At 37.5% G+C, this 24,495-nt stretch overlaps 1 protein-coding gene across 11 annotated transcripts in view; it reads right to left on the bottom strand.

Annotated features, from left to right (window-relative positions):
* The window catches only part of CACNB2 (calcium voltage-gated channel auxiliary subunit beta 2), a 248,057-nt gene that overhangs the window by 41,824 nt on the left and 181,738 nt on the right, over positions 1-24,495 (bottom strand). For all 11 annotated transcript variants that reach the window (XM_039706174.1, XM_039706165.1, XM_039706071.1 and 8 more), the window contains 2 exons: positions 4,464-4,586; positions 113-249 (listed from right to left, as the gene is read on the bottom strand). In XM_039706174.1, coding sequence (XP_039562108.1) covers positions 113-249; positions 4,464-4,586 — 260 coding nt within the window. The remainder of the gene's footprint in view (positions 1-112; positions 250-4,463; positions 4,587-24,495) is intronic.

Raw genomic sequence — 24,495 nt, 5'->3', positions numbered from 1 at the left:
ATGTTTGTAGCTGCCACTAAAAATAATTAAGCATATATCACTGATATACAGCAACGAATTCCAAGTTGTGTCACAGACAATGTTGCTATTACTAATGATCTCTTGTTATTACCTGGAGTAGAATTTTCCTTGTTTTGCCTTTTGTTCATGCTGCAGCCTCATGTTTTCTAGTTTGACTGGGCTTGGTATGAATCCGATTTCACAGCCTTCTTTTACCAATCGTCCTATCCACCAGTCATTATTAAATTTCTACAGATTAAAAAAAAAAAAGAAAAAAAAAGTAGCATACTAAGAAATTACTGTATCTGGGATAACTTTGTTATTAGATTTAATTTGCAGCTATGCCTTTTTTTTAGTAATTTTTCCCTGCAGTTAATCACTGTGCTATGTTATTATGGCAATGAAGAATTTTGCTAATATTCAGAAATACATTAAAATAATTATTCCTTTCAAATAATTAAAATCCACAGTTCTTAAGTGGAAACCTTCCTGCAAAGACTTCATGTTTCTCCAAGGTTTTTATTTCCACTCATTTCACCATCATTTTTCTTGCTTCACAGTCTCCTCTCTGCTCGAGAGCTGCTTTTGCTCTCCCTTCACAGTTCTCCTTGGTGGACACCAGAGACTTAGTATCCACTCTCACCTACTGCTAGAATTTTTAGAGCTCTGTAATAATCTATTTTTCTTATTCCATTTTATTCAGTTCTCTATTTAAATTAAAAAATACAGCTTAACAAATCCCCCCACTTCTCACTAAAATCTTCTGAAATATGACTGAATTTGGCTGCTTATATATACCCTGCTTCAGATAGCTCATGTGATCTGCATCTTAAACTTACCATGATAGATCCTCAAGGAATGGATATCTCTGGATAACTAAAAAAACCTAACAATTACAAGTCCACCAGATAGCTCAACTAACTGAATTTCAGCTCTGTTAAATATGAGATATTGAATACTTTAACTCAACACCTTTGTTCATACACCACCCCCCCACCCACCATGTGTGGGAGAGGTTGGTTGATTTGCAGAAGTCTATGCAGCAGAACTATTTGCTTTTTCCATTCTTATTTATTCACCATTTTTGAAGGAAAATAGGTCACTCATGTAGGGGCCCCACACACAATACTTCTGGTGTTCCATGGGAATAACTATCACCAAAAAGGAATTTTGGGTAATTTGGAATATTTATGGAACTTTAAGAGAACACCTGAATGTGAAGAAAGTAGCTCTCTTGAATCTCAAGCTATTAATGTAGATATTATAGTGCCTATTTAATTATAGAACAAGTAACTTTAACAAGTGTACAGTTAGGAATAAAACATGTAAAATGTGTGGGCTCCCTTAAAAAGAAATTAATTTTACCATCATTGGTGGATCATTGATACACAACCTACATTGCAGTATTATCTTTCACTTTGGCAGCTATAGAAATCTTGTGGTGCTTGAGACCAGCTGCAAGATATTCCAGCTAACAAATAATAGAGATTAAAATAAAAGCACTTTTAGGCTTATAAAATATAAGGATACCTATAATATTCATCCAATGGGATGCCTCTATGAGTAAGAATAGCAGCATTTCATAGGGAGCTACTCTGGAATAGCAGTTTCTCAAAGCTGTATTAGATTGAAATGTACTTATTAAAATTATGCCCTTTCATTACAAAAGGCTAACTAAATCATTAACTTAGTAAAAAGAAGAGATAGATAATTTAAAAACACCATTAAATTAAAATCTGAACAGTCACTATTTTGTCCCACATAGAAATCCTAAATCCATAAGAATTTGTTCTATAGAAATAAAAGCATACTTCTGCAAGGTCTCAAAGATAAATGCTGTGTCAATATATGAAAAGTATAAGATACTTTTTAAAGTTTATAGTAAAACACATAATACCTTCTAATTTTAAATTTTGTTTTAAAATTTTGGTAGAGAGATGTCAAGCTCTCAAGCTGCTGGCTCAGTTGAGTAATTCTCTGTAATTCACCTATGTTTGGAGCGCGAAAGGAAATGCAAAAATTAATTAAACACAGAACAAAATTATGGCCATGATTTAAAGCCTCAAAAGATTCATAAGTTACTATGATGCAGCAGTTTCTTCATGCAGGAAGGAATCCATCATCCTTATGTGTACTGGGTTTTAATGAATGTAACCTAATAATGAAGATAAATTTCCCTCACACTCAATCACTGCAGAGCTTTTCATCACTGTCCATGTACATTTTGAACTGAGGTTTTTCTTGTTTGAGCCCTCTCAGCAGCAAAAATTGGTGACCAGCCCCTTCAGACAAAAAGAGGACAGCACTGGTCCAGTATGGCATCCTTATGCAGGCAGAAGCTGCTGGAGAGTAACTCAGCTCTCTTTATTTCTAGCAATAGATTAGGTATAAAACATATAAGCAACAAGGTATAAAATATATAAGCAACACTGCATTTTATAGTCTCATATGTTTCTTTCTTTAATCTGCAAAAATAATTAAAGCTTGGATAATTCAGTTCCCCCAGCATTAACTATAGGGAGCACCAAATGTACTGAAGGAGCAATGCCTGGTGGGATACAGAGCCCTGGAGGATGAGCAGGGCCTGGCACAGAAGATGGAGGGGGAGGACACGGATGTGCAGGGAAGGGCTGGGCCTGGAGCACCCTCTGAAGGAGCTTCAACCCACCCAGACATAACAGCTGCTGCCAAATGCAGGGCAAGAGTCTAAGTCCCAGTTTGACTCCCCATGGATCCCTTCCCATCTTGCCATTCCGGCAAGTACTTGCATCAGGCAGTGCGGTGCCTTCCCAGCCAATCTCTGGACCAGCACCAGTAGACAATGACTTCTCGACAGCTTAGAGAAAACCAGGTGTTTCTAAAGGCAATCAGCACAGAATGCCTATTCTAATACACCTGGGGTTGCAGGAACATTCTAATCTATTTTTCCACCCCTCAATGCTACATGCAGCCACAGACAATGTAAGAACTCAGCTGAGCTAAGCTTGCCTTCAAGGCATTTTGGAGATACGAAAAAGTGCAGGAGACTTTTCTTTCCAGAATTTTCTCCCACATATATATATGCATCTGAGACTAAGTTGGGCTGCAAAGAAAAATGCATTAACTTTTAACACAAAACTGCTAACCCTGTGTGTCTGGTTTATATGGAAACAGGGGAAACACTTGATGTAAAGTCTGAGATTACCACTTAATTTGAAGTACAGATGGAATAGATGACTACAGAAAACCATTTGATCTAACCAAACCGAGCCTTATTTTCCAGTGCTTCAAGACTCACTGGAGTAGGCTGATGGTTTTCTCTGGCCAGGACTCTGTGCCTGCTCATCTCTTCTTTTGTCACAGGACAGAGCAGAGCAATTCTTTCACACCATCATCAGTCAGATAGCGTACTTCCTTCACCATATACAGTCTGAATAAAAATTATTCTCTTTTTGTGTGCCTAATATATATGAAAAATTACAATCATTAGCCAAGTCTGTTTCTTGTGTTCCTTTAGTTTCTGTCCACCTGTATTTCTATCTCTGTATTAGGAATGAAAGCACCCATGCTAGCAGAATCATTGTGCATCATCAATCATAACTACTGAGGGATTTTTTGATGGTCTGAAATGAGGCAAAGACATAATTTCAAATACATGGCTGGGTTGCTCTCAACCTTAAATTAACTTTCTATTTCTTCTCCTATATTTTTCCATATCCAGAAAATATCTGTTTTGAGACAAACTGCAATGGAATATGACCAAAACCTAGGAAACATTTTAAATTGAAGGAGAAATTCAAAAGGGAGCAGTAGGCTACAGAGGAGGGCCTGCTTGTTAAAGTTACCAAGTTACTTTTTGGGAGTGTCTTGCAAGAAGCAAAGAAAGAAAATTACTTTAGGTGTTTAAAAATTTAAAAATGTCAAAAGCAGACTACAGGAAAAGAAAACCAATGCAGCAAATGCAAAGCTTATTTATTGACAGTTGCAATTATCTTGAAACATCATTCCAGTTCTTCAGCGTGTAACTGCTAACTAAATACTGTCTGTGTCAGGGAAGTAGCTTCTGTAAAAAAACAGGAGACCTGAGGATTTTGGGGTTAACTGAGATGCAGTCACACAGATAAAACAGAAGTAACCCTTGGCTGCTGAATCACAACAAACCCTCACAGTACCAGATTAGAAAAAAATAACCAGAACTATTTCATCTTTGAATAGTCAGACATAGACATTTAAACCTACAAATAAGCGTTTTTTACTAGAGAAGAAAAATACTTGCTTTCTGAACTTCATTAATTTGACTGTAAGGAATTTGTGCCATTGTTTCCACAAGAATAGCATTTAAAAGAACATTCAATTCCTTATACACTTTAACATTTGTAAAGTGCTTTGGCAATGTGAACTGTTATCAACATTGCAAAATAGTAGCACTATTACTCAAGTATTCCCTTAAAGAGTGATTCACTTACTCCTCTGGTTTTACTTACTTCTTTAACATGAAGAAAATCTTTAGCCTCAAATGAGATGGCCATGCCTGGGACTGGGACATCATCTTCGTGAGCTGCACTGTACCCAACATTTGTCCGAACTGCAAATGCAACAGGTTTTGACTGCAAAATAAAAGATGAACATCATGAAGATTCCCTTGCAAGCACATACATTTGCACAAACATATACACAGGAGATGATTTCTCTATGTTATGCTGTTAAAATCATAAAAATTGCAAAGAATTCTCAGTGCATCCATGCAAAACATAATGAAGCCTAGTTTTTACTAACATTAATTATTAATATCAGCACATTTCATAGAATACAGATTTTTAGCAGGTGATAGAGCTCTGAATTAATTTGAGGTAAGTAAAGTCAGTAATAAGTAATCACAATTGACTTGGCAATCCATATAATATTGTCAGCTTGCAGTTCTGCTTCCAGTTCAGTGTTTGAGGGCTGCCATAAGAGGTAGGTCTTCTAAAGCCAGAAAAACTAAGCTCCAAGGACAATGGGGCTGCAAAAGGAATTGCAAAGGGAGCATGGCACTGCACCAACGTTGCTCCTTCCACACCATTCTTGTCCAGGCATATATGTGCTGGTTGCCTCAGGATCATTCTAAGGCTGCTCCAAGTGTAGCCCTCACAGCCTCAGCACCCAAGAACTGTTTGGGGAAATTGCCAGTTTGGAGAAGAGGTGCCAGCAGTTGCCAGTAACCCCTAAGCAAGTCACCCCACTGCACTCTGAGGGGTAGCAATGTGCCTTGACATCATCATGTCATTACCCAATACCAGCTACAGAGAGATCATTTCCCTAATTCGTTCTTATGCTGCCAGGTGACATCAATGAGTTAGAGGATTTTCCCAAGTTTTGTTTTCAAGAAGCAGTTCCCAGAGTCACACAGAAGCTCCACATCTGCACAGCTTCTCCTCACCAGCACCACCAGTGCTGAGCACCTCTCTGCACAGGTATGGTAACAGAAGGTGCCATCCAGCTCAGCCCAGCTACAGCTACCAAGGGCTTCCTCTTCTCAAAGGTACAACCACTTTATAGGAGAACATTTTTTTCTGCTTTATTCTAGGCTAAACAACAGCTTGAGTTTGCTCTCCCCATATAGATGATCACACAGTATCCCTAGGACCCACCACTGTCCTGCCTGAGGCTGAACCTTTAGCCCAATTTGTCATAACCTGATAAAGTGTTAGAAGGGCATCCTGATGATTATGTATTCGTGATTACACTTCTGAAACCGGGCATTTGTGAAAACAATAATCCAAAATGAAAGTTTGGTGATTTCTGCACATCAATTAAAATATCTTGCAGTGTTGATAAAATGGGAATTTTCACTTCCTAACAGCTCAAATTTGTATCTTAATGATCACCTCTATAATTTTCTCCGTGTTACTTCCATTATTACCCTACATAAAAGATACCAAACTATTAAAGAACTAGTCATGCCATAAAAAAAGGAGTCACACAGGCACTAGATTCAGTGATATAATTAATCTTCCTTAAAAATAAAGGACCCTATAAATTTAAATATATTCATACAAAACCTCAAAACATTCCTGAATGTAAAAATTACAGACTAAGAGTTGATGATTTCTATGCTATTACTAATTTCAACACTCAAAATACAGATATGAATAATCACTGAATTGTCAAATCTCCTAAGCAATACTTACCATCAAATAGTAAATATTCAAATAAATCATTCCCTTTTTTTAAGAATGACCATTTTGTATGGCAGTGACCTGTCACTGTAGAAATATATTTCAGAACAGGAAAGGATCTATTAAGGAACAATGTGTGCCAAACACTGGTAGGAGGGCTAGTACTCTTGCTTATCCATTCTCACATTGCTATATACTCTAGCAAATTAAAAAAAAAATTGCTTAACCATTGTGACTTGCTCCTAAAAGTAACAGTGGATGAAAGACTTTAGGTTGACTGAAGACTTTAAAATCTTGGCAGCATTGCAACAGACAGACATCTCCAGGAAGTTAATGTCCTTGACATACTTCTTAGACATGATTTAAAATTTCCTGTTAGAAGACAACACCTGACTACCTAAGAAAAAGAATACAATGGAAACTACTCCAGAACTATCTTTACATGAAAGAAAAGTAGCAGGTGAAAGTTCTCTGTCATTCTCTGCCATGAAAAAAAAGTAAAATTCTGAGCAGAAAAACAAAGCAGAACATTGAGTTACAGATATTCACAGAAATGGTATGTCCCATTTTAGATACTTGCCACACTGGTAGAAAGGAAGACTAAATTATCATGGGATTAAACTACAATACTTCATCTAATTGAATATTTTAAACTAATTAATTTATAGAAGTTAAATGCTAGCCTTTTTACATAAATAAATAATTCTGAAGGTTTCATAGCACTATCAAATTAAGTATTTTTCCTGAACTACATTGTCTTGAACTAAAAAAGCCCAGTTGTTATGTAATTAGGGTCTTATGTAAAAAAAAAAAAAAAAAAAAAAAGGCACATGCATATGTATATTTGAAAATGTATCTAGCATTTGCTTACATATTCTGCAGTTCTAAAAGAAGACTGGGTCAAAACAGTTAAGCACTTGCTGTTCATTCCCTAAATCTCCATGAAAATGGGATGGCAGTTTAGCACTCAGTTAATCCACAGGCTGGACTACCAGGACAGATGCTCCCAGATGTTAAACAGTTTAACATGTCATGTGTCTCCAGAGAAATAAAGTAGCCTGAAAAAGTTCATTTATCTTCAAAATTAACACTTCCATCTTGTTTTTTATTTTTTCTCTGGTAGAAGTACAACACTCAACCAACTGAATAAACTCAGAAGGTGAACAATCAGACCACAAAAATTACCATCATCTATACCATAAGGGCAGCAGGGAGCACACTCTGGAGTGTGGTTCTTCATGAACCAGTTTCAGATTCTGATATAAACTCAGAATATAAATCAACAAAATCTTATTCAACAACTGTTTAATCAACTCTGGCTGTACACTTTTGGTAACATAAATAAAGTGTGTCTAGAGCAACTTTACTCAATTTTCTTTTTTTCTATTTGGATCTCACCTCTTCCTTTACAAATTCTATTTACTTTACACATCTTCATACCAACCCTCATTACTAATTTCATACTATTTGCAGTATTATTAACTTTACTACTTATATTTCCTTGTGCCATGATTTACTTGTATTGAATGTAAACATGAAAATTTGCACATTGTATCTGTCTTGGTCAATTTGTCAGTTTAAAAAAGTTTGTACCTGCTTTGTATTTGTATTCAATAAATATTTCACCAAATAACAGAGCAAAATAATACAATCTGTTCTCCAGTAATGTACTCAAAACGTGACAGGACCTTTTTTTCCTATAACTAATTTCAGATTTTTTTATGCTGTTCAATAAACCCAGTGGAGGCAGCCCCTGGGAATCCCAGCCAAGGAGGCACATTTTCTGTTATGGAATTTGCTCACAGAACAGGTCATCTCCCTCATGGCCACTAATTTTGGAATTGTTAGTTGATAATCAAAGTATCTCTATTCCTCATCCACTACTAGGATGCAGAAAAACTGATGAAAGCATTCTCCAAACCATTTTTGTCTACACTTGGGCTTGATCTAGGATCTCTGATTGATCTTATTTCTTGCTCTGTCACATCATTCCCACAGTAGAGGCATCTCTGTATTTATACCAGTTTAAATGAAATTAGAATACACCTTTATGAAGGCAATGCCAGCTAAGACAAGAACTGACTCAGAAAATGATTACAGCTACCATTTCAAAAAAATGCTTGTCAAAGCTGGTGTCTGTGTTACAGATCAGAAAATGTGTCTCAAAGCTAGTTCACTCCCTCCCTACTTCTCCATAAAGCTACTCATTCTTCATCCTAGCCACTTTTCACACATGCATGCAGCCTTATCCTGAACATAAGGAATTATTCTTCTCTTGGGTAATTAAGATAGTGGATGTCTCTCAAATCACTAACAAGTTTGCACTCATGAAAATTTAAAAAGTCACACCATTTCTTTCATATGAGGAAAGGTGATTACTACTACTTAACTTTTCACTAGCAGTCTTAGTGGGGAGCAAATATGACAGATGATGACCTATGTTCAGCACTTTTCTCACAGAGTAGCCCTCCACAGTGTTTGTGCCATCAACAATATTAATACTCTACAAAGGACAAAGATCAATAGCACCATGATGGCCTAATGACTGTTGTGTTGAAAACATCTCACTTTATTTTGCCCTGCTAATGACATGGAGTCAAATATATAAAGCAGAAGCAGTTCAAAACCTCTATGTTTTACAGAATTACATGATTTTTATTACTATCGTAAAGCAATTTATAATGTTATGAAACCTATCCCGTCACAAAAGCAGCTTGAGAATGCAAATGCAAAAATAATAACATAACTTCTCTATTTTACCTTTTTTCCTTTGTACACTAATTTATGCACAAGAAAGAAAATCCAAACCCACCTGAGAACACAAACAATTTACAGGAAATTTTTTGTCCTAAATGCTGATTATTGCTGGAGCCTTGTGACAGATAAGAAATTGTCCAATCTCTAACAAGAGCATCTGCTCAGCAATGTCATTGCTAAGGAAGGAATGACAACTCATGGATGTCCCAACAGAAAATTAGAAGCATATACAGCTGCTGTCATTAAAAGCAGCGACCAAAAATATTATTTCCCAGCAAAGATCAAGCCTTCTTTTACAGCCATAGGTATGTGTAGCAAACAAGCCTGGTAGGAAGCCAGAACCACAAAATAACTGAGGTAGGAAGGAGCCTCTGGTGTCTCTCAGTCCAACACCTGCCCAAAACAGGTCTGTTTTGTCAGGGGGCTCAGGGCTGTGTCCCTGAGTGAGTCTTAAACACCTCCAAGGACAGAACAACATAACCTCTCTGTGCATCTTCCTCCAGTATTTGACTACTGCGGTTGTGAAAAAAAACATACAGGAACTATGGTTCTCTCATGTATCAATGAGAGAGGAACATAGAAATCCATAAAGGAAAACAAGTACTTAGTTTTGTAGTCCAGTACGAGCAAAATGAAGTGTTATTACAAGTAGAATTTATCAATTACCAGTTTTAATTTTAAGTGGTCTAAAAAGAGGGTTTATGCTCTATTGAGGACTACCAATGAAGTGAAGGAGCTGAGAAGTACAGCATGAAACACAGTCCAATTGTATTTAATAAGTAGCAGCCTAAGTACAGTGGTATGATGACAATTATAATGGCTTTGGATAGCACAGATCCCTTCAGAAGGATCTGGGAGAGAAGTAGTTAAACACAAAATTATTTGATCTGAGTACATTTTCCCACCTGTTTCCAAAATTAGGGCAATGTGAACTATGTCCAGCCATTACCAGTGCTTCCTCTGCTACCTTACAAAGGGCTGGCTCACTGAATTCTTGCCTAGGACACGTCACAACCGCTGCTCTCTCGTGCCTCCTGCAAGAGCAGCCAGCGAACACCGGTGTCTGTCACACGAGTACCCTGCGCCACCAGCTTCCCTCTCGGAACTCGACACGGGCTGTAAGGGTTGCTGCACGGAAACTCAGCTTCAAAAGATTAATTCTGACTCCTTAGGACTGAGGCTCATTGGAGAAATTTTCTGAGGAAACCTTTGAATCCTTCCAGTTCCTTGGAATCCCTCCTACAGCAATGCCTGCACTCAATGTTGAAGAGAAGGAAAATTTAACACATCCAGCTGGTACAAAAAAGAGTCTGCCAGATCCAATTTTTCTTAACAATAGATAGATTTCAGAGAAATTTTTTTATGTCCTCTAGTACTCTCCAGAGATACTTTTGTTACTATTTTAGCTCATCTTCACACACAGCTTAAAAGTCATGTTTCTTACTTCCTTTTGCGACATTGTATTTTAATAGAGTCACCAATGTCGGTTGACATTCAGCTCAGGAGGCAGCAACGACTGAAATAGCTGTACTGACGCACACCAAGCTTTCTCATATGAGCAGGATCTTTTTTTATTAGAGCATAATGCCAAAACTCGATGGTGGCCATGTGTTGTCTGCATGCAAGTATGCCAGAAAGGTGGCTCTTCCATACCACCCACTTGGGGAGTAAACAGGAACCGCTGGAAACCGGCACAGCTGAAAAAGTCTGTTTGTGCTTACTGAAAACATGCTTATTCTGGCAGCAAAAGCCAACAGATGAAAACTGTCATTTGCAATAAAAATACTGTGCTGGGATTTCAAGTTCTTTTTTCAATGTCACAATGAGGACGTTTTATGCTTATGAGACATCTTAAGCTTATGAGACAGCATTTTAGCAGATCTTAGCTTTTTTGGCTAAGCTGAGATTCACACAGAAAAAAGATTTGCAGTAACATTTTCAGGCTCTTTACAAACAAGAGTTTTCCAGGAAAAGCAAAATTCTGTGAAACAGCAAGCTAAGTGAACACTAAATAAATTAGCAATGCAATAGTTAAAAATGTAGACTCACTTCCCAAAATCTCTTAAAAAAATGCTACTTTGCTTAAATTGTTTCTTATCTTAGTGTTATTCATGCAAGTTTTTTTTTGCTGGTTCCAATATTTAAGTAATTCTGCGCTTCATTTTTTTTCAATTGGATCAGAAAGTCTCTACAACTGCTAGAGCCAAAGGTTAATGTTAGTTAAAATGTTTCACTTTTACATAATATTTTCAGCATGTTTTTCTAAGAAAGAATTTTTCAGCACTTTCTTTATTCAAAACATACATTTTGTAGCTAGACTGCTCTGTTTCCAGGAATTATATGGCTATATGTTCCAAGGATGATATTTTAAAGTCTGAAAGCCAAATGTTCTATTAGCTCTTAACTCATACGCTGAACTAAAACTGAGAAGTTATGTGAGGATATGATAAACACTACAGCTGCCTCAAGGCTCCTGCCCCTTTCAAATGATTACATTTTATGGCCATAGCTTATGTTACCTTATGCCTCACCTGGATATCTATTGTTTCCCTAAGTCTTGCACTATCTGAGATACTTCTCATTTTTATATTAAAATGGCATCTATACTTCAAATCTCTCCAACAGCCTAGATACAGATTACATAAACACAGAGCACATATTCACTAGACAGTCAAAGCTGTGGTAAATGTGTATTTGTTAAACTTGAAAGTTAAACATCCCAGACTTAGGAAAAGTGAAAATGAGGCTACCTTTGTCTTAGGGGAATGGTGGTGATATCTTTAACTTAGACCTCACTGCGTATAGTATTATTGTTCAACCATTAACTTCACAGTAATATAATTTCTCCCATCTCAGCACTATAGAATCACAGCATCACAGAAGCATTAAGGTTGGAGAAGACCTCCAAGACCACTGAGACCAACATTTGACCAAGCAACACCTTGTCCACTAAACCACAGCACTAAGTACCATGTCCAGTCATTTCTTGAGTACTTCCAGGAATGGTGACTCCACCACCTCCCTGGGTAGCCCATTCCAATGCCCGAGCCCTCTTTCAGGGAAAAATTCTTCCTGATGTCCAACTTGAACCTCCCTTGCCATTTCCTCTTGTCCTGTCACTGGTTGCCTGGGGAAGAGACCAACCTCTTCCCATATTCTTGTAGAGAGCAATTCTGTATCTTACTTGCATACAAGAGGGTCTTTCCTTGCAAAAAAACCAATAATGTGTGAAACACAAGGAGCTCTCCATACCATCCAAGAACCTTTCAAAAGATTCATTTTTTTCCATCAAGTTCCCAGTTGAAAAGAAGAAAAGCAAGTGGTCTCTAAGGGATGATTTCTCTCTTTTTAAAATGTCATGAACGTTTTGCCTGTCTTTATCCCCCATGCAGGGAGCTAATGCACCAATCCCATGACAACAAAGGAGAAACAAAATAATCAACAATTGTTAAATATTATCAGACTACACAGTAAAGTCTATAGATTTATATATCTGCACAGGAAAGATAAGATAGCACAAAACACTTAGAATGTGTAATTTTCTACCTTTGGAGCACCTGACATTGTATAGGCGGGTTGTACATTTTTCTATTTAATTACATGTGTATGTGCAATTTTCTATGTTTAATTAAAACAAACAACAAAAGGATCACCCTGGCAATGCCTTTCTAGTGTCACACTGACATTTTCAAACACCATCAGCATGACTGAAATCTTTATATCCATTGCCAAAAACTCCTTGCAACTTCCAGCACAGAATTAACAGACTGCAAATGGTTTAATATTCTGTAAGATGCAGAGCACTAGAGCCAAGGCACACTTTGGCTCTGCTGTTCAAATATTTGCTGGAAGCAGAACAACTGTGAGACTTGGGAACTAGAGCATTTCAAAGCAAAGCTAATAAGAAATGTAGTTTTATCTAATTTTTTTCATTTTATTTTAAAAAAAGTTTACATGAAGAAGATACAAAACTTATAAACTATTAGGACAAATATAATAATTTTGGCAGAATAACATAAGTAATTATTAATAATAAATAATAATAAGTAAAAAAACCTTCAAAAACTACATCTACACCAAAAACTTCGGCTATTATAATTCTCCTGTATCTTGTATCTCTTGTATATCGTAATCTTTCTTCCGTCAAGAATTGAGCTTTGGGCAAAAGCTCAGTTATTGACCCCTCAGCCTGGCCACCACTGCGCCTGTGCACATCTGGGAGACCAGTGAGCAGCAGCCCCTTCTCCTCCTTGAACAATGAGCTCCCAGGAGGTTTAGCACCAGCACAGCTGCTGCACTGCAGTTCTCCTGTCCCAGTACAGGAGGAGCCATGGCCTTGCTCATATATTCCGGAGATGTCCTTCTGCTAAAAAAAAAAATTATTCTAAAGATTTAGAATTAAGCTAGAGCAGCACTAGGGCTTCTCTGACATAAGCCAGGAACCAAGGAAGAACCATGCAGGGGAGAAGCCAACCAAAGAACAGCTAAAAGCCGGGCTTTGGGCCATTCTGTCTGAGCTGTGCCAAAAGCAGTCCATCATCAGCACCTAAAGATTTGTGGGAGCTCTCATCTCATCCCTGTCCAAAAACAGTCTCTCATACTAACAAGCTAAAACCAGATTTACTTATCTTTAATATTTCCTAATATTCTTATTTACTTTAATATTTCCCAATATTCTTATTTACTTTTCCTTGAGACATCTCATTTGTATTCCTTGCTCAGAGCACAAGATAAAACATGTCTCCTGGTGGGTGTATGAGATGCAGGAGTGAAGTGCTGTGATGATGATATCCTTACAGAATATATTATGCAGCTGGTGCACAGCTAGTCATCTAGCCAGCAGATGAAACATTAGCTGGCAATAAACCTTACTCTTATTATAGCCATAGAACTGCTAAGGTTTAATTCCAGGCTGGATGCAGGAAGAGTTATTATAAAAACATGAAATAAAATGACACAGAATTGTAACAATTTTTCTCTTTGTAAGAAAAAAGACATGGCATCAAAATGCAAAGTGGCAGTAGGAATTCTAATTTGGGTTTCTAGACTTTTAAAATTTACTGTACTTTCCTTGGCTGAGTGGACTGAATTTTCTGTGGGTATGCAAGGTCATAACTCCTCAGGCTGAACCAAAGCCAGTGGAGCAGCCTGTGCTCAGTCTGACCAGGGAATCAACCCTGCAGGATACAGCTGCCTATGTGCACACAACTGTTTTCTCCACACACAACAGGTAGTACACATACAAGTGTTTTATTCATAAGCACCTGCCATTTACATTCTCAACATCACACAGGATTTTACCTGCCTACACCTGTTGCTGCAGCTGGTTCTCCAGGGAAGTGACTGCCACTGGTATGAGAATCAGGCCTTCTCTCCTCCAACCCCCAAACAGTCTTGGCTTTTTTTATATAGGGTCTAGTTTATAGCAGAGAAATTCGAAATTTCTTTATCATTGTCACATACTGTAGAGAGGAGAGCACCCAGAGGATGATGAGGACATTCAGGAGGGGATCACTTATTTCTCCAGCTGGCCAATCAGAGTCTGCCCTTGCCTTTTTTCCTCTTTATCCTGTTTTTCCCTGATTTTTCCCCCAAACTCCCTACCCCTATGAAGGGGTGATGCACACTCTGGATCTGGTGGGGCAGCTGTGTGCACACCAGTGAGCCTCGACACACTCTGCAGCAATGTGTTTTACATGGAATACAAAACATTACTGGACACCAAATATGGCTCCCTAATAGGAAAGTAAAACTCTGCATACTTCTAAAGCTTCTAAAAGAGCAATTTTAAAATTCTGTATCTTTCCTCTAGTATCAAAATTATATAAAATCCATGGCCATACTCCAAGATACATAATCTTTTCAGAATTGGTGGTAGTCAACCAGAAGTTTGTGAATGGATTTATGGTATAACCCATACACAAAGGGACACTGAGGGTATAGGAAAACAGATGGTGGGCTTCTGCTCTTTAGTTTCTTAAAATTTAAATTAGTTTTTTTAATAGCCATATTTTACTTCTGTATTTACTTAAATGCATTAAAAAACTAGAGTGAACCTTTAGAGTAGAATATTGAGCTGCAATGTTGTTAAACGTTCTGTTTTTTGTGAATAAAAACTAAAAACTTTTTGCAAGATGTGTAAAATGGAAAAACAAAATACAATAAAATCAGTGTGTTATTATTTAAATTACACATTATAATCTTCTTTTAAATTTGCATTTCTTCCCCAAAAAATACTCTTTTTTGCTAGCATTATGAACTTTTAAAATCAGTTGATTGATACCAAAGTCAAAATTTCTAGTATGTGTTTTCATGCTGTGTCATTTTTTGAGTCAGACACTGGAAGATAAAGGCACATTTTATTTGTTTTCATCTAAAATGAATCCTTTTCTGCACAATGAGAATTAAAATTTACTTAAAATGAATAAATATAAACCCTATATTAACTTTACACAGCTTCATAATTTTTATATTAATTTAATGCAATATTATCTTAAATTTTCAAATATTCACTGTAAAATAACATTTATTTAATAGTGTTTGATTTCATGATGGGTTTATAAAGACTGGTTTCACATGAAAAAATACAGGTGGTACACCTAATTAATCAGCATCCAGTTAAAAACTGAAGACAATTATCTCTTTAGGTACCACTAAATTTACATGAAACTTTTTTTGTCACTTAGCATTCTCAACAATATGGTAACTAAATGAAGTGGAAGTCCACTTCATAATAAAAATCACGTCTTAACAGAGTTGTGTAATAACTGCATAATCAGAATTTACATGAAGGAGGTAACATTTCCTCTCCCGAGGTAGGAGAAAAAATATTTTGTCTAGCACAATAAACATACAGGCCTTCTCTGAAGTTCTAAATGCACTGTGAGACAGACCACTGAAACTCTCTGATTTAAGGATAAAATCAGCAAAAAAGCCAAAACAAACAACACAAGAAAGGGACATGAAAGAGACACATTATAAGCAATCAAGCCTGAAGAAAATGATAAGGGTTTTATTTGAATAATTACCAATTATATAGAGTTCATTGTCCTAATGGCATCTGGAAACTATGTAGACATTTATGAAGAATGGAATCAAGCAGGGCAAGAGTAACATCTTTGAGTGTGCTGGAAACCACAAGCAGAGAAAGCAAAATAAAAGGGGCTCCTCTAGGTTTGTTTCTAATCAGCTGGTAGAAACTGTTTAAAACATGCAAGTACAATGAAACAAGTGGTCAGGATTTGGAAAAAAGTCACAACAGTCTGGAAAGACTGATAACAGGGGAATAAATACAATGGTCTATATGAAAGTAGATTTTAATATACTTGCAGTGCATCCTCAAGTATAAGCAACTCAAGGAAAAAGTTAGTTCAGGAAAGTGACAGGTCCTCACTGAAATAATATTAAAGGCATAAGAACACACTAAACTATATAAAAAAAGATGGACAGTTCATAACCTGAAACTGTAATACAAATACAATAGAGGAAACAAATAGGGGAAAAAATCAGCATAAAATTATGTATTTCTAAACAGGAAGAATTAACTAAATGAAAAAACAGAGCACAGTTTATAAGGATAGGTGTAAATGGCCAAACATTCATTAACTCCGTATGAAAGTAACACTTAACTGACTTAACTGCTGTCCTAATGACAGGATTTATGAACTGGACCTCAATTAGGAATGGCTGTCAAGCATGTTAAAGTCAGTACCCCACAGAAGATGACCAGGCAAGAATACTGCCCACATTGCTCCTAAACAATCAATCTGAGAGGCTCTGGGGCCTCGCACTGCACTGTCTTGAGAACAGCACTTGAAAGACAAGGGTGAAGGAAGAAGACTAACAGTCTGGCCATGGGCAGCAATGATGATGGGAGGTGTAGAAAATGGCAGGGAGAACAAAGAAAATTACTTATTTTCTAACTTTCAGAAGTTGCAAGAAAATGTTGCACAAATACCTTTAAGGTGTGTAAAAGAATATACTTCTTGGGAATGCCTTGAAATATCTTTAAGTCTTAATTTTATTTTACTCTCTGAACTTTTCCACATTTACATAAGTTTATTTTAAAAATACGTAAAACCTTACTAAACTCTTTCAATTTTAGACTTTATCGTCATCATTTTTCAGCTACTGTGTCAAAAGTGTGATAATTTAATACTACTGAGGAGGGAGGGTGGGAGGGCAGAAGGGAGGAAGAGAGGAAGGGAGGAAGGGAGGAGGGAAGGAGATCAACCACAGGGCAATGGGCAGCAGAACTTCACATTCACAAAACATTCAAACTCTCTCAGCTTCACTGCTTCCCCACGGTCAAACTCAGGCTGTACATCATGGAGTCAAGAGCACTGTAAATGTCCTCTCTTGCATATCTCATAATATTGTTTTCTATGAACTGAGGTATTTCTAAAGAACTAATTATCATCTACCTTTTGCCCCCAAAGCAAGCAAGCTCCATACACATTTATTTTGGATTAGTTAATTACGTTTTTGTGGTACTCAATGAACTTCTCATGTTTTCATTAATGTGGCATCTAAGTGCTATATATAAAAAATTTATGCAAGCATTCATTTTCATCTCACAGTGATGTAGAGAGAAGCATTAAAAAAATCCCAAAAAACAAAAACACCACCAAACCCCAACAACAACAACAACAAAAAAACAACCCAAAAAATAAAAAACAACAACAAAAAAAAACCCCAAAAAACAAAACCCCACTAGACCCAGAGTGACAGAAGAAAAGATTAAAATATTTAAAAGAGACAAGGTGGGGTTTATTTCCACTGAAGAAGTTGTTGGGCCAAAAACAACCCTTAAAGACTACTCAGAGAAGCAGCCACCTGTAACAAGTCAGATCAGGCAGCAACTTACTGAGACACAGAAAGTGCAGAGAATTGGCCCATAAAGCCCTCCTAGATCCCCCACAGGATCTAAGGGGTTGTCTGTATTTGTAGGGAAGAGAAACAAATCAAGCCAAATACAATGGTGGCAGGCAAGATAAAAGACCACAAAAACACAGAAACAAAGTGGGAACTATGTCAGGAAATAGAAAAAGGACCAAGGAAACCACCAAAACATCCTGGACTGCTGAGCCCAAAGGACATTACCAAGAAGTTAACATGGGTATTCAGATTTGCCTGCAGAGTCAACCCTCAAAACCTAAGGCACAGAGAGCAAAGCATCAGGTGTGAGATACGACTAGGCTGGTCCCAATCCTAAAGATACCAGGCAGTGCTGTAGTGGCTTCAACATCCACACTCTCAAGAAACAGCCAGGGAAAAGGCCAAGAGAGGTGGAAAAAGTGGCCCTTCAGAGGGCATTTTGTTCAGGATTATCTGCTGCAGTGAGGATAACACATCAGGTGATGATGACTTGGCCTCCATAGGCAAGACAGGGAAGTGTTCAACTCACTCATAAAACGCTTTTTACACCATCCAGAAATGTAACATTTAAAACACCCTGAAGATTGAAAAAAATGTCTGAGAGGAAAAATAAATAAATAAATAGGCAAAGAAAAGAGAAGGAGCAAGACAGCTTAAGCTGTGAAAGAGTGTGTTAGAAAAGAAATTGGTGGGATGCTGTCCTGATACTTTTGTTTGAGCAGCAGCTGAGTTTGTTGAGCTACTGGAAGCGGCCCCAGCACATGAGCTGGTACTGCCCTGCATCTCAGTGCTGCTCAGGGAGAAAACCAGCAGAAGGAGATAGTGGTAGGTGTGACCTTTACCTTTAACTCTGACATGATTACTACACAGCTCTACCCAGCTGGCAAAAACAGCAGCCAGCAAAGTAAGGGCAGAGTCTATTGTTCAAAATATATTTTAGAATTCATTTCCTCACCTTCTTTTTAATTTGTGCTTCTCCCCATTGCCTTCAACTGCTCTGCCAAGCAACAAAGTAAAGTCACAAGCATATCCAAAGTGCAAAACCGTTCTTGCTCTATGTCACTTGGCAGCCCTTCTTGCTAAAATGTGTATATGATAGACCGAGGGGACACAGAGAGAAAGGAAAATCTGTGAAGCAATGAGAATCTTTAAAAATTCAGTGTCACAGTGAAATGCAGCTTCCAAAGCAGCTGAAGCACTTTGATAGAGAATTGCCTGGCATCAGTTAGACATTTGTGTCATGCCTCCATCCTCCCTGGCCGCAGCACTGCAGCCAGGTGGCACCAAACAAGGGAACCCTGGCAAACACAGCCCTAGATGGCAGGGCTGGCCCTGGCTACACAGCCAGGACAGAAGCAGCAACCTGCTGCTCAGGCAGCAAGTCTGTCACCCTGTACACTGACTTGGGGTTTTTGTTTCATTACACTAAAAAGAAAGAAATACTTAAAAAAAAATCCAGTATACACTCTATTTTTTCCAGCTGTTTATATTTTTGTGATTGGAGGTACAAAACAAACACCGATGAACTTTTCTCATCAGCTACAACTGTAAATTAATTCTTTTTATTTATCCTCATTTTATGCAATAAGTCAAAGGCAAAAGTTACAAACAGAGTTTGAGCTGGAAGTATTCCCCCTTTTTTATAGTACAGCTCAGTAGAATGCGTTCTGGCTATGTAACTTGATGTTCTCATAAATCCCCCAAAGCCCAAACCCTTCTGATTTACCAGAACCAGTGCTATTTGCTCACAGTTTTTCTTCTTTTTTTTTTCCGTTTCCTGCACAGAATCAAATTGGCCATTTCTGATTTCAGAAAGAACAACACGGTGTTCATTTACAATGGTCTTTGCATTGAGAGTGTACTTTTCTTTGTTTTGACCTTTGGAGCCACTGGAACTATGGAAAAGCAGTAAACAAAAGGAAAAGTGTGAGACTTTTATGCAGAGTATCCACCACTGTGCTCTGGTGCCCATCCAAGAAGCGTTCCCACACACCATAACCTCTGCATCCACAAAGTTTTCAGTCTTTTATTTTATCTTTTGATAGAGGAAGTAGAAGTTTAATACTAATAGCAAGAACTCTTGAATTTTGTGATGATAGGTGAACAGATAAAAGCAAATGTGTAAACAGTGCAACCAAAACACATAAACCAAGTCACATAAAACCAGCATAGTAGCACTGGAAAACTTTGTGGTAGTCCAGTAACACAACAGCTTCAACAAAGAAGAGTTCAGTATGAAAAAGATGTGGAGTCTACAAACTCCATTTTTTATTCTAAATACCAAATTCAGTTAAACATTAAACTTACAACAGGTAACAAAGACATTCTATGAAAAAGCTACATTCTTTCAAGCCACCTATGAGAGTGTTTTTCTGCCCTGTTTCAAGCAGTGAAGAGCTCACTGCCTTTCCCTGGCTTAGTACATTATACCAGACTGGAACTGTTAACATCAACACCAACCAATGAATTCCTTGCGAAGCAGAAGCCATGGCTGACCCAGTGACCCCTGAGAGGCTTAGGAAAAGCTTATAGCTTTTAAAAGCACAGCAGAGACAAGCACCCAGAACATCCTTTATCATAAGTACTGTGTCTTCTCTGGAAAGAGAAAATCCTACCACTGCAGTGAAAAGTCCTTGGAAGACACATCCTCCTTCTCTGAGGGGGGTATTTAGTCAGGCAGCTGAGAGAAGCACCATCCCATGGGACACAGGAGAGCAGGGAACAGAGGGAGGCGACTTTAATTCCTGGGAAAATGTCTCATGAGGTCAGGACATTACTGCTGATCCAGCCAAGAAAAGGGATGCAATTGTTCCCAGAAGGAAAAGGGAAGAAGCAAACAACACGAAACCTTTAACCTTTGTGTTCACCATATCAAAATGGTCAACCAAAGGGTAATGGTAGCTGACTAGCTTTCGCTTCCCATAACCTCACAAACCATTACATTCCCTGGCCTTGTCATTTCTCTCCCATCAGCATTTCATGAACTGTTTCAAGTATTGTGAATATTTTACCTTTCATTTGTTAATTTTTTTTTCCAAATTATAAATGAACTTGTTTATGAGATCACAGTGGCATAGATCTGCTGCTTTCTTTTTCCATCTTGATCTTACACATAAGTAACCAGTTAAATGAAATCCAAGATATCAATGTCTGACTTTAAAAAAAATAAATCAGCTCACTATTAAAAAATACCCAAATTTGTAACCAGTGCCAAGAATAGAAAAAGGCCAAAAGGCCAGAAAAGTAAACTTCCATGTTAAGCCAAACCTAGCATTTCTGTAAATGGGCAATGCATATGAAGGAAAGGACTAAAAGCTTCTTAGGCTGAGAAATTACTACCCTTTCCTTTACATACAGAGGAAAATCAGAACATTCCCAAGTAATTCAAGTCTTTGATGTACAGGATAAAGCATATACTTTGAGCACACAATATTACAATATCTTAACATTAAGAGTATCTTTTTGTTTGTTAGTTTGTTTTTTAAACATGTGCAACAAAAGACATGCGATTTTTCTGTCACCTTTACAGGCAACTTACAGTACAGGGTAACTGTGCTCCCAGTCAGAGGACAGAATTGAAGGTGGCACTGAAGATATGCCATTCAGATCTGCCACTCCTATAAACTTCACTAAGTCTTGTGTTTGAAAAGAATACTGTGGCCTATCAGCCAGAGCATCTTCCCAGGATATTCAGGATCTCCCCAGCTTTAACTACAGGAATTATCTTGCCCCTCACAGGCCTTTCTGCAGTTTAGAGAAGTTCCCAACAGGCTGCTGGATTTCACTGGGCTAAACCCATTCCTCCAGGTTAGGGCAAAGCTGCAGCCAAAACCTCTGTTGCTCCCCTTGCTAACAGGCTGTAAAGGGAAAAATCACAATCCCTCTCCAGCGTCCAGTCAAGCTTCAGCCTTTGCAGCCTGGCTGCACTCTCTGGCAGTCCTGTTCCTCAGAAATCTTACTGACCACTGCAGCGCTCTCACCAATTGTTGCTCTGCATTCAGTATCATATCCCTGCTCCCTCCTGGCTCCCTGGTTTCCAAGAGGATGGAAGTTAACAGCATTTTTTGAGCTAGTATTTTATGGTTGCAATATTGGGACATCCTACCGACACCACACAACCTTAGAGAACCGTTTGCTCAGTTAACTCAGAAGTTAATGTGATTCCCTGGTAAGTTAAAATGAGCAGGATCAGTCTTGATTTTACACCAACCTTTCAGCAAGGTAATATCTGACAAACCCTTTCTCTTCAAGTGTATTGACACATGGCCATTTTCCACATTCATGTCCAAGGAAGAATGAACGGCACAGCACACCATGACAACAAATTACTTAAGTGAAAAACGCAAGTAAGAACTGCAAAAAAACCGGAGGAATTTCTGTATTTGTGTTTGTATTGACCAAAACTCAAGATGTTGAATCCTTATTAACTTAACGGAGCTCATTAATAGTGACATGGCAAGGTGAGGAAGGAGGAAGCCCATCTCCCTTGGGCACAGGAGGCAGCTGCCCCAAGGGACATGGTGGTTGTCCTCTGGTGCTGCTCTGCCATCGTGTCCCCACAGCAGCAGTTCCTGGAGGCTGCACCTGCTCAGCCTCCTCGGAGCCTCCTCCCTCTGCACAGGCAAAACTTCCCACCCTCCTATATAATTCAGCTAAAATACAAAATTGAACATGTAGTATGTGCATTATTGAATTATTTAAGAAGATACTATGTAGGATCTTACTCAACAAGACAGTTTAGGGTTGAGACTAAGCAGACATTTCCACTAAAACTGTTAGGAGAAATGCTGCTTCCCTGTCTTGGTTGTGGTTATGGCTGCTGACGAAAGCAAGCTAAGGGAAAGCAATTCACAATCTACTGATTGTGTAAGCAGTCCATGAATGACAGATCTCCAGCCTTTCTGCCCTGCATTTTGACCAATCTTCTACTACAAATTTTCTCTTTCTAATATAAAAATTGAAATTGTGCTACAAGGTCTAAATTTTTATTTAATTTTCTTATTCTAAACTGTAACAAAGCTGTATTGATCAAAAGTTGCAGACTTCTTGCCCCCAGTGATGCTTAAAAACTAATTAGGATTAGGAAGTCATAGGTTTGAATCAAATTACTAGCAAATTCCTTTTCAGAAAGTGTAAGAATCACTTAAGTTACATAAGAAGCAATAATAACAATCACTTTCCAAAATTACTGTATTTCAGAAAAAGTTAATCTTCTCAGTCTTTTGTAGAAGTTTTATCTAAACATGCACAGAGTCAGATGCTCAGTTTTGCTCCTGAGAGATCTTGGGAGACAACTTCTATATCCATCAGAATGTTCCAGGACAACTGGAAGCAAAATTCATTAATGTACAATAATCTATAGGGTAAAACCAATAGTGAAGTGTTCTCTAAGGTACTGTCATGACAGGAAAATATAAATAACTGACTGCTTTCAAAGTGTGATAAACCAGCTGATTTGAAATAATATTTTTTGCTAATTTAAAATAAAAATAAAAATCTTTATAAAAATGCGATAATGAAACGAGAGTGCTCAGAACAGAAAATACTTCTTGTTTCATCACGTTAATTTACCAGTAACAATTTTGCAATTAATACAAGATTCTGGAATTTAAATTAGCTTTCCAAGAATATATGATCAATTCCCATTTAGTAGGGTTACTGTCCTCTATTCAATGCTGTTATTTCCATTAGTAACCTTTGCAAATAACATGATAAACCTATCAATTTTGAAAGCCATTACTTTAATGCAATAATCATAAATTGCCTTTCATTTGACATTAATCCTGGGAAAAAATGACCAAGTATCACAAAGGGTAATTAAAAAATCACATATATAACTTCCAAGTTCAAAGAATATCACATTGAAGAACCAATCTCAAGTGAGAAGTTGGCAAGATAGAAATCCTGAGTAACACATCTTTCAAGGAGGAAATGGTAAGTATTTTCTTTAAAAATACAAAATTACCGCACAGTAAATACTTACAAGTATAATGTATGTGAGCACACATAGACTAAGATCATGGAAAAGAGTTTTTTCTTTGTTCTTCCTCTGATGTGTAACCAGCTTAAAAAATGGGAGCATTTACCATGGAAAAATGCTGTACAGATCTAAAAGGCCACAATATAGAAGCTTATATTGCTACCTGCATGCATTCATGACTAACTAAATCTTGATGTTCACAGTACAAAATGTGAAGTCACAGGTATTCAGATCTGTGATGTGCTCTAAATATAGATAATTTAGGTCATAACCATAAGAGATACAAACAGTTCTCTGATATAATTCTCATGTGACACTGTTATTACTTTAAGAGGAGTATTTCTATAATAACTCCTGATTAAATATAGAAATTTGACAGCAGTGACTAAATCTATATGCTATATAGCTTTTCTGTAAGCCTTTTCATACAAATTTTGCAGAAATTTCTGGACTGACAGTGCTAAAGCTGCTCACAACTAGAGAGCAAACTCCCAACTGGAGAGCAAACTCAAAACTCATTTTCATTTTCTTCTTGATAAATGGAAGTCTTCTTTCCAGGTGTTTGCATCTTTTAAGGATGTATTCCAGAATGTTTTCAGAGATACAAACTCACTTCAGAAAGAAAAAAATAAATAAAAATGAAGCTCTGTATACCCTTTGACACAAAAGAAAAAATGGAATAGATACTATCACCTTTCTACATGTCACTAATCACATTTCACCTGTTGTCACTGTTTCCATTAA

The sequence above is a fragment of the Passer montanus genome, unplaced genomic scaffold (genome assembly GCF_014805655.1).
Source record: "Passer montanus isolate IOZ18808 unplaced genomic scaffold, ASM1480565v1 scaffold10, whole genome shotgun sequence".
Lineage (NCBI taxonomy): Eukaryota > Metazoa > Chordata > Aves > Passeriformes > Passeridae > Passer > Passer montanus.
Note: the sequence above shows the minus strand (reverse complement) of the source record. Positions and strands in the feature narration are given on the sequence as shown.